Here is an 11,387-nt window from a genome sequence, read left to right on the forward strand (position 1 = left end):
ATCTCTCTCTCTCTCTCTCTCTCTCTCTCTCTCTCTCTCTCTCTCTCTCTCTCTCTCTCTCTCTCTGTTGTTTGTTAGCGTGCATAGTTATTTGCTAATCATGCGTTACAAGGGAAGAAAATGATTCTGGTGTACCTTTTTGTTCTGTGATCCCATGAAAAGATTGCATGCAATGATATTTTGCCACAGAGATGGCAATCGAAACGCTGATTCGGGTGAGAATTTGATGTGATGATTAGAGAGAGAGAGAGAGAGATCAGTTTCCAGGGAAAATGGCAAAGGAAGAAAAAAGCAAACTTTTTTTCCCGGAAACAAGGTCGCCTGCGAGTGTTTTCTTCTTTGACATGGTTCTGGTAAAATCTGTAAATTTCTTTTAATTTCCCTTTTTTTTTTGTTGATTCTCTGTTTGGTAGCTGATTGATTCCTCCAGGATTTTTGATTCTCGACTCTTCTTTTTCAGTTTCCGAATTCTGGGTTTTTTTGCATTTAAGCTCGATTCTGTTGTTTGATCATTTCATCCTTAATCACTGTCCGGAATCTGACACTCGTCACTATTTGTCTTCCTTACATTCTCAATCAGATTTTCCAGATTTTGATTTCTTGTCATCACCGATCATCAAACTTGTTTTTTGCTTGTCTTAGCTTTACTTAACTCCAACTCAGTTAAGCCCTCCCTACTCTGCTCTGTTCCTAAACTTAGTTAAAAATCTTCATGTCTTTGTTGCAGGAATCAGACGTTATCTTCCCTCTGAATCAAACCCGGAAATTGATTCGGGGATGGGCCGAGAACTTCCGTGGTTATGCCACTTCGAATCCCGACGATTTCTATGGCTTATGGGACTAACATTCGCTTTGATCGTCACGTTTCAGTACCTCGAGCTCCCCTATGGTATATCCTCTCTGTTCTCTTCCAGCAAGATCCCGGCTTCATCACAAACCGATCCTTCCTCCTCTAAATCTGCTGATAACAGCAATGGCAGACATTCCGGGGATAATCTTGGACCGGTTAGAGGCGTCGAGAGCTATAATGGGTATAACGAGACCGAGAAAACGGGAGACTCGGGTATCGGTAACACGACTCTGGCTATGGCTCCAAGTTTCCGACAGAAGAATGATACTTCGGGGAATGAATCCGGATCCACGGATGATGAATTGGGCGAAGAAGAAGAGGTTGATCAGATACTAGACAAAAACGGGGAATCGAACTCTAGTTCCCGAGCTATGCCTCCTACTAGTTCAAAATCCCCTGCTGCATTTACGGGTTTAAACCCATATCCGGGAAAGGAGAACGCGTCAGCGCCGGCTAGCACGAGTTCCCCCGAGGTGATCAATGGTTTAAACCCATCTCAGGGGAGGGAAAATGCATCAGCCCCTAGCGTTCGAGAGGATGGAAACGATAAAAGGAACTTGACTAGACCTTATACCGATGCTTCTCCAGTGAAATCTGTTCCCGACTTTACGGAGAACACAGAACTGCCAGTTTCGGGAGTCATCTCGATATCTGAAATGAGCGAACGGTTGCGTAAAAACCAAGCTTCCCATCCATCTAAGGTAACCTGCTTAAACTAATAGTAGGCGAAGAAATGAATCCTTTTCCGCATTTTTCAGTTGCTGAAATCGTAATATAACGTCTTGAAGTGTTTTGTAGAGACCGAAGTGGCCTTCTGAACCCGACCGAGAGCTTTTACGCTCGAAAATTGAGATCAAGAACGCACCGATTGACGAAAAGGACCCTCTTCTGTATGCTCCTCTTTACCGGAATGTTTCCATGTTCAAACGGTGAGGTTTTTTCTTTTCTTTCCGGCTTTCCCAATGGAATCTTCGCACTGATCTTTGATAGCATTTTTCCGATTATGTATTCGCTTACGAATTCTCAGGAGCTACGAGCTGATGGAGAAGATGTTGAAGGTGTATGTTTACAAGGAAGGACAGAGACCGATAATGCATACGCCCGTGCTAAGGGGAATTTACGCATCCGAAGGATGGTTTATGAAACTTCTCGAGTCGAACAGGAACTTTGTGACGAAAGACGCCCGGAAAGCTCATCTTTTCTACTTGCCCTTCAGTTCCCGGATGCTGGAGGAGACCCTTTACGTGAAAGACTCGCACAGTCATCGGAATCTGGTTCAGTTTCTGAAAGATTATATCGACTTTATCGCCGGAAAGTACCCTTTCTGGAATAGAACTTCCGGTTCCGACCATTTCCTCGTCGCTTGCCATGACTGGGTACGTTCTTTCCGTTCGTTCGCAGCCTCGGTTTTTGCCTGATAAAGATATGTGATCTTTCATGGCATTTCTTGAAAAAGATATAATCTTTCTTGACATTTTTGGATAAAGCTGTGATCTTTGTCGACATTTCCTGGTAAAGACATGATCTTCAATAACATTTTGAGATTTTCTTACAAAAACGAATCCATCATCTTTCAGGCTCCGACCGAAACAAGGAAGTACATGGCGAACTGTATAAGGGCTATGTGCAACTCCGATGTGAAAGAAGGTTTCGTCTTTGGAAAAGACGCTTCTCTCCCCGAGACGTTCGTGCGAGATCTCCGCAAGCCTCTCAAGGATCTCGGGGGGAAACCCGCGTCTCGACGGCCCACCCTCGCCTTCTTCGCCGGAAAACCCGACCACGGGTATCTACGGCCGATACTACTGTCCTATTGGGGAGACAACAAAGATCCGGACATGAAAATCTTCGGGAAACTTCCCCGGTCTAAGGGAAACAAGAACTATATCCAGCTCATGAAGACGAGCAAGTACTGCATTTGCGCAAAAGGGTATGAAGTGAACAGCCCGAGGGTAGTAGAATCCATTTTCTATGAATGCGTGCCCGTGATCATATCCGATAACTTCGTACCGCCTTTCTTCGAGGTTCTGAACTGGGAATCATTTGCGGTTTTCGTCCTCGAGAAAGATATTCCGAATCTGAAGAAGATACTTACTTCCATCCCCGAAAAGAGGTACAGGCAAATGCAGATGAGGGTGAAGAAGGTGCAGAAGCATTTTCTGTGGCACTCCAAACCTGAGAAGTATGACATGTTCCATATGATCCTTCATTCGGTTTGGTTTAACCGAGTTTTTCAAATTTCGGTTTAGAAATTAATTGGTTTAGCAGTTTGAGTTAACCGTAAGTTGTGGGTTGAGATTCTTTCCTTCGATGTAAATTACCTTCGTTTTGCACCAAATGCCAGTTGGAGGAAAACCGGTGGTTCCGAAGCCCGGTTTACCGAAACCAGGAGATAGTTTATGAGATTAGTTTCTTTCACAATGAAATTCTGAGTTGAATTGCAGAATTCTACAAGTGTGATAGATACGTCTTGGTTTTACAAATTGGACCAATATCGTGGAAGAAAAAGAAGAAATTATAAATTACCAAAACTAAAAATGGGTAATACTGATAATTTAAAAACGTAATGGGGTTTTATTATGACAAAATGCTAATTTTGGGGTCATTTTTAAATTTCGGAACTCTGCAGTGCAACGCCGGTTTCGTCATCGGAAACCTCGGCCGGAAAAAAAGGGTATCCTCGTCGGAAAACACTAATGGCGGCGTCGGAGGAAACCGTCAATCAAAGCGACAGATCCTCCTCGGCCAGTTGTTCTCGATCGAAATTCGAAACCAGACTCAGGCATGAAGATCCTGAACCAGTTCGATCACAAATCGTACGTTAGGTTCATGAATCGTAGCAGATTCTGCGTCTGCGCAAAAGGGTACGAATTGAACAGCCCCCATGGCCAGGTTAGAGTCCGTACTGTACGGATGCGTAATATCAGTTCCCAATTTTTTTTTCTAGGTCTGCCTTTGTTCTAGGTTTTGGAGAGAGAAAGACCTTGAGGATAATGTACCAGCCGTTATCAAAACTGATATCGGGGAAACGAAATGGCCGTTCTGGTAAGTTCGTTTACATTTTCTGCCGGAAAGAATGGTCCAGCTAGTTCGTTATCGTCAGCTCACACTGCTTATTCCTGCCGGAATTTTCGTACATTTCTTGATCAAGGGAGACCACCCAACAGGAAGCATCCTCCTCCTGATGTTGTAAGCTAGAATTCGGATGGTTTTTCTTTACGCAGGAGTTTTACCATGTTATTATATATCTGAAATGACGTTGTCTAACATCGTTTATCTTCGTTCTATAGCTTGAGTCTGAATGATTTACTTGCATATATAACCGAGTGTGAAGGGTTAGTTTGGCTCAGCGGTAAGCTCACTTACCATGGAGTATGAAGTCGTTGATTCGAATCCGTCCCTATGTATAAAAATAAAGGATAATAATGTTCAGTATATTCCCTTCTTCTACACCATCATGAGGTGGGGATTCAAATTGGGTTGGTCATTTATATACCCGAGTGTGTTTTCACATAGTAGCCGTTCGAAATCTAGACAAAACAAATGGTCTTTATCATGTTTGATGCGAAGTTTACTGTCCCAAATCTATTTAAACTGCCAAAGAACTACATAACATAACTAATCTTGAACTTCCGTTCCTCATCTCCTATCCTACTTACAGGCTAGTGGAACATGGATCTTATCCACCGAAAGGGTGAAGAGAACGTACGAGAAGAAGCCGAGAAAGCAGAAGCAACTACCAATGGAAACTTGTTGCCAATTGGCAGATGATGATGACTCCATTCTAAGTCCGAAAAGAAGGAAAATGTAAACACAAAACCGAAAAATCTCTTAGAGAGATCGTTTCGTTCTCGAGATTTATCCGAATCATATACGATGAAAGAAGGTTAAGGTGTTGTCGTTGTGATCTTGAGGTCACGGGTTCGAGTCCTGGAAGCAGCCTCTTCCAGATATTTCTACAAGGTAAAAGTTTGCTTACAATACACCCTTGTGGTGGGATCCTTCCCCATACTTCCGCTCAACGGAGACGCTTTGTGCACCGGGTTGCCCTATATATACGATGAAAGATTAGTTCTTGTTTTTCTTTTGAAAGTGACAAAAGATCACATCTCGGATCTCTTACAATGGTTTTTTTCATGGCTGGACTATCACAAGAAAGCCTTTCCTTTGAGCTCTTAATCGGGTTTAAGAACAGCCTTTTCTTATATATGGAAACACATGTACCGAACTAAACCCATCCGGTTAACTGTTCGGTTTGTGAAAACCATCCGGTTAACAGAACCGTTTTCTCGACCACAGACATACTCTATGATTACATGTATGAGCAAACGCATGTGACAAACAAAGATGCAGAACTCAAGCTGCAAGATTCAGAGTCCCTCTCACTCTCAGCCTCTATATTTAATACTTTTATTATTTTCAAATTCATGTATATATTGTGAAATATTATATGAAAGTAAATAAATAAAAGTGAAAGGGCAAATAATAAATGGAGATGGTGATTTTTGACTGGTGATGTTTGATGTACATTGGAGTCAGAGGACATGTTTTTCTTTGTATCTTTTTGTCTGTCTCTTACATTGCCCCACGCTTCCCAACTTTTCATTATTTCACCAGTCATACATATAAAAATGCATATATACATATATATATATATATATATATGATGTGACCTTAAATTTTAAGGTTTTTTTATTTTTAAAGCCGTACGTCGGCAATCTAATTTACGTCATTATTATATTCAAATTTGAGAAATTATGCGTGACCTTATATGGAATTATCGTACTCATCATTTCTTTGCTATTTTGTATTTTATTTCCACATACATGCTATGTTGTATATAATCATTAAAACTTCAGATTAAATATTTTTTCGAGAATCGAAAATGCATACAAGTATAATATTTTTAGTAGGAATTGGCGTGTTTCGGTACGGTTCCTTATAACCGAACCACACCAAACCGTACAATGCATAATTTTCGAACGATATTTTTTAGAAAACCGAATTTTCTAAAAACGAGCCAAATCGAATTTTAAGAAAATTTGAAAAACCGAAAGTTTCTTAAAAGAAATTCGAAGTTATGAATTGGAGACAAGCAATGCATTTGGAAATTATTGACTTGTACTGCTACAGTTTCACGTATACAAACATACACATATACGTATATATATATACATGTATATGTATGTATGCATTTATATAGGCAGCCCCATAGCCTGACTATATATGTGGGTAATTCATTTCATATTATATGTTTTTGAGTGGGTCCAAAACGACAGCCACGATCGCGTTTGGGTGGCCACACGGTATAGGCTAATTAACACGTACTGTATATATCATATCGCCTGTCCTACACTTCGAGGTGTCTTGGACCGGCTATATATACATATATAATAATATAATATTTATATATTTAAAACTAAACATTTATTCCGTACAAAAAAAATCATATTATTTAACCGTGAAAGTGTATCCCGAATCATAAAACGACGTTACATTTACCAACTGCTTGTCAATTCTATTACAAAGGACCATTCGATCTGTTGAAACGTAGGTTTTGCATTTAAATATTGTTCGAATTAGATATCATATTTACCGACGTGTGGCTATTATATATAAACACCAAATTCGACGACGACCGATCATTGAATATTAATAACGATGGATAATTTCATAAATTGTCGGGACGAAGAGGAAAAAAAAATGTCACATTCTGAAAGGCATATATACGCTGTACCATATTGTCGCCTTTCAAGAACTCTTGTTGTTTCCTCTTTTTCCCAGGTGGGGTTTCTTCATTTATTGACATTTATATATCCAATATATATAGATTCTATATGTGATATATATATATATATATATATATATATATATATATGTAACGTTTCAAAAAAATTGAGACTACATATTTGATATCAGTGATAACGCATATGTGCGTGATATTTTATATGGTGGCTCGCATTATAAACCCCAATAGTTCTATTCTTACACTATTTTTCGATGGTTATCGGTCAACTTATTACTTATGTGAATAAAAGTGTATATATATTCTCCGTGTTAATATATTTATATTGTATTTTTTAAAAATATTTTCAACATTTCATGCATATATACGGCCTTGTAAATATAATGTATATGCTTGTGTGCCTGTATACGTATATGGATGAAATGGAAAATTAGGGTTCCATGGTAAAAATAACAGTCGTCACACACACACACACACACACAGACACACATATATATATATACAAAGAACGTGATACAACTTCTTAATGAATCTGTGGATTTACGAGTTTCAAATCTATATTAATTTATTTGGCTTATATTTTTCACTTCAATTTTAATTTAAATCAAACTTGTTAATTAAGAGGGAACGTATAATATTGAACTAATATACCAAAACAATATAATAAATTGAAATACATTCCATTTCTTCTCCAAATATATATCTAAGATACAAACGCAATGATTGATTATTTTGCTTACTATAATATATATATATATATATATATTTGTATCTTTTAAGGTTTCAGCTCGTACAAAACAGACAACCGAATATAGCTGCAAACCAACATATAATAACCATTAAAGTATTAATTGAGGATTACTGTATGAATTACAACTATAGGTGATAATGAGTCTAATCACGTACTTCACGACGGATGACGTATAATTAATTAATTGTAAAATGCAAAAAAGGAATATTATTTATCATCATCCAACCACACAGTAGTAATGGTTGCAACTTCAGTTATTTTCTTATTTTCCACTATCATATTATATACATATATATATATGATGAAATTTCCGCAGCTAAGATATGGTAAATCCTTTCCCCCCCCCCATAAACCTGTTCTCTTATTTGTTGTGCTCTCATAGCCCCCTATACGATCCAATGGGTTAAATAAATGGCCTACCGTATATCCATTAATTCTTTTTACAATTTTCCTTTTTTGTAAAAAAAATTATTTATTTATTTCGCAGATTCGTTCGTTCATTCACTCATGAGTTTCAGGACCAAGATTCACCAAAATTGCGATACATTAATTTTTTATTAAAAAATAAATTTGCATGAAATATATTTCTCGATAACTTAATATCGAATCCGCGATTTATTTAGCTCTGAAATAATTTTTTTTTTTAAAATTTTGGTAGCATTTTGCAGATGCATGGTTTCTCCAAACCTGGATCAAAATTTATATGATCCATCTTACAAGGGCGTCAAATGCATGAATATGTACATATATATATATACATCTCTATATGAAAATATGTGAGTCTCTCTCTCTCTCTCTCTCTCTCTCTCTATATATATATATATATATATATATATATATATCTGTGACGAACATGATGATGCATTCGAGGAGAATATCAGGATAAGGGATAATTAAACAGTGAAATGGAGGTGAAAAACACCTTGTCGCACTAATTAATTAAAATGAAATTTGTCACACCATATCCTATTATATCTTTTATTTTTTGCTTCTTTTGTTTTCCTTTCCAAGAAAAGTAAATAATCATTACAACAAAATTTAAATAAAAAACGCACCATTTTGCCATCCTTTTTTGTTTGTGTGTGTGTAGTTGGATTTTTATAATTATATCATTTTGCATGTATTTTATCTCATGCAATGAAATTCTTTTGTCAACTTTTGAATCATGTAGCTGATATTTGTCACAACATCTAACACCAGAGATTATTCAATGTGGAAAATAAATTCTAGAATCTACGCCATGACTCGAAGGCTTACATCGACCATGTATATATATATATATATATATATATAAAGCTGTGACGAACATGATGATGCATTCGAGGAGAATATCAGGATAAGGGATAATTAAACAGTGAAATGGAGGTGAAAAACACCTTGTCGCACTAATTAATTAAAATGAAATTTGTCACACCATATCCTATTATATCTTTTATTTTTTGCTTCTTTTGTTTTCCTTTCCAAGAAAAGTAAATAATCATTACAACAAAATTTAAATAAAAAACGCACCATTTTGCCATCCTTTTTTGTTTGTGTGTGTGTAGTTGGATTTTTATAATTATATCATTTTGCATGTATTTTATCTCATGCAATGAAATTCTTTTGTCAACTTTTGAATCATGTAGCTGATATTTGTCACAACATCTAACACCAGAGATTATTCAATGTGGAAAATAAATTCTAGAATCTACGCCATGACTCGAAGGCTTACATCGACCATGGTTTAGACGCTTTTTGGTAGCTATAAAGAGTTCCCATTATTAATATAATACGATTTATATATGCGAATAAAGAGATTCCCAATCTTTAACAAAAACAAAAAAAAAATCTTTCTTTTTTCTCTAAAAAAACACCAAAATCCAAACATATAATAACTTCTAGAGTTGTTTATAATAAATACAAATTTTTTAGTGGGGCCTTTTATTTTTTATTTTTTAATATTTTAGCCATTGGGCCCTTTCTCATTCACTCGTCTTTTGGCAATGTTTGTTTGATGCCATATCTCTCGCCCTCATCCCCCACTCCCACAATCGATACATATTATAAATATTTGATGTAATTGAGAAATGATGGACAGATCAGAAGCATCCAAAAAACCCTAAGTTTCTTAACATTTCCACTTCTCATCATCCATTTTCCCAAGAAAATCGAACCAAAGTTTCTCTCTTTCCTCATTTGGTCCGAAATCAAGATTTGTCCAATTCTCGAGATCTTTTTAGAGCTCTCTCACTAAAAGTTCGTTCCTTCGTCACTTAAACCTCGAAAACCAAACCTCTGCCCTGACCATCTCCTCAAATCCCACGTGGATTCGATCGAATCAGAGTTTGCAAAACGGTGGTTGCAATCTCGTGTCGTGTCTTTCTTGGTAGTAGAAGCCTGTCTTTAAATTCGAGTCAATGATAGTTCCTCCGAGTTCGGATAATGGCGACCGTACGCTCGAGGGCTCGGCTCGTCAACTCGCCCTCGTCTCGGCTCCGGGCTCAGCGAATCACGGCGGCAAGAAAAACGGGGGCGAGAAGGCGAAACGAATCAGAGACTCGAGCAAGCACCCCGTTTTCCGGGGTGTCCGAATGAGGACATGGGGTAAGTGGGTCTCCGAGATCCGCGAGCCGCGGAAGAAGTCAAGAATCTGGCTCGGGACTTTTCCGACGCCGGAGATGGCGGCGCGTGCGCACGACGCGGCGGCGATGAGCATAAAGGGAGCCTCCGCCGTGCTAAACTTTCCGGGCCTCGCGGGAACGTTTCCCCGGCCCGTTTCGCTAAACCCGCGCGACGTTCAAGCCGCGGCTCTAAAGGCCGCTCACATGGAAACGACGACGTCGTTTTCGACTTCGCCGACTTCGTTATCGTCCGGAACGGCGTCGTTTTCGTCTTCGCAGTCGTCTTCTTCGTTGGAGTCTCTTGTTTCGGCGATGGAACTTTCCTCGTCGTCTTCGCGAACTGAGTCGGAGGAACTCGGTGAAATTGTGGAGCTGCCGATTCTTGGACCCAGTTATGATGGGTCTGCACAACTCGGCGGCGAGTTCGTGTTCTCTGACTCGGTGGATTTCTGGGTTTATCCTCCGCCATGGATGCAGAACTCGGAGCTGGAAGATTACGGGCACGTTAATGGCGGCACGTTCTTGAACCCTAGCTTCGACGGAGGCCTGTCATCATGGAATCTGTAATGTCGTTGTAAATTATTATCGTAATAACGTGAAAAAATAATAATTGTATCATTATTGTTGATAATGCGCTTAATCACTTTTCTCAAGTCCCTTGGTTATTTGTGGTTATGTTGGACAAGTTTTTTTTTTTTTTTTTAATTTGTACAGAAAATTTCACTTGGGGTTTGGTCGGGTCAAAAGAAAAAAAAAATCTAAATATCATGAAATGAATAATTTGGCCATAACATACAACAGTGGAAGCCACGTATATATATTTATTTTCGTTGATTGTGTGGTTGTTGAATATTTGCTTTTTGTACAAATCAATAGAAAAACTCTTGTCAATGATTCCTTTGACGATACAAGCAAAAATAAAAGTCACCATATGACAAAAAAAAACATATTTATAATTTTTTTTATATAAAATGTAGTATTTTGAATATAATAAAATTAATATTATATTATCTAAAAATTATATTTTTATGTAAACAGAATAAAAACTTCTAAAAAATGTTGAGATTAATAATAGTGATATTCATATAAAAACAAATGAAAAAGGTTTTTTGTTAAAGAACAAATGAAAAGTTATTATGCTAGTTTTGTGTTTTCACTTGAATAGTAAACTTGAACATGAAAAGTTGTGTGTTTATAAATAAATAAATTGCAAAAAAGTAAGTGTATAATCTCTCTCTCCATATATATATATATATATATATATATAATATTTTTATAATGAAAAAATATGCAGAAACAAGATTGTGAGAATATACAAGACATGGTATTAAGAACTAGGGCATTTTACAACGATGGGAATATATATTATGTCATGTGGCATTCATTTACATAATGAATGGTGGGAAAAGTTTTTTTTTGTAAGAAAAAAAGGCTATGAACTTT

The 11,387-nt window shown here is 37.5% G+C and overlaps 2 protein-coding genes across 5 annotated transcripts in view; both read left to right on the forward strand.

Moving 5' to 3' along the window:
- The window catches only part of LOC104811266 (probable glycosyltransferase At3g07620), a 3,966-nt gene extending 724 nt beyond the window's left edge, over window positions 1-3,242 (forward strand). For 2 of the 4 annotated variants that reach the window (XM_019202303.1, XM_010537927.2), the window contains exons 2-5: window positions 728-1,551; window positions 1,649-1,779; window positions 1,878-2,226; window positions 2,428-3,242. In XM_019202303.1, the coding sequence (XP_019057848.1) occupies window positions 778-1,551; window positions 1,649-1,779; window positions 1,878-2,226; window positions 2,428-3,096 (1,923 nt within the window). In that variant the 5' untranslated portion in view covers window positions 728-777 and the 3' untranslated portion in view covers window positions 3,097-3,242. Of the gene's footprint in view, window positions 1-26; window positions 354-727; window positions 1,552-1,648; window positions 1,780-1,877; window positions 2,227-2,427 lie in introns of those variants that run through there. The other 2 variants (XM_010537929.2, XM_010537930.1) reach the window with 2 other exon arrangements.
- Window positions 3,243-9,414: 6,172 nt separating this feature from the next.
- LOC104811268 (ethylene-responsive transcription factor TINY-like) lies at window positions 9,415-10,643 on the forward strand. The gene has a single exon (XM_010537932.1). It carries the CDS (start codon window positions 9,741-9,743, stop codon window positions 10,509-10,511), a length of 771 nt encoding a protein of 256 aa, XP_010536234.1. The 5' UTR covers window positions 9,415-9,740; the 3' UTR covers window positions 10,512-10,643.
- Window positions 10,644-11,387: the final 744 nt, after the last annotated feature.

This window comes from Tarenaya hassleriana, unplaced genomic scaffold (genome assembly GCF_000463585.1).
Source record: "Tarenaya hassleriana unplaced genomic scaffold, ASM46358v1 Cleome19, whole genome shotgun sequence".
Lineage (NCBI taxonomy): Eukaryota > Viridiplantae > Streptophyta > Magnoliopsida > Brassicales > Cleomaceae > Tarenaya > Tarenaya hassleriana.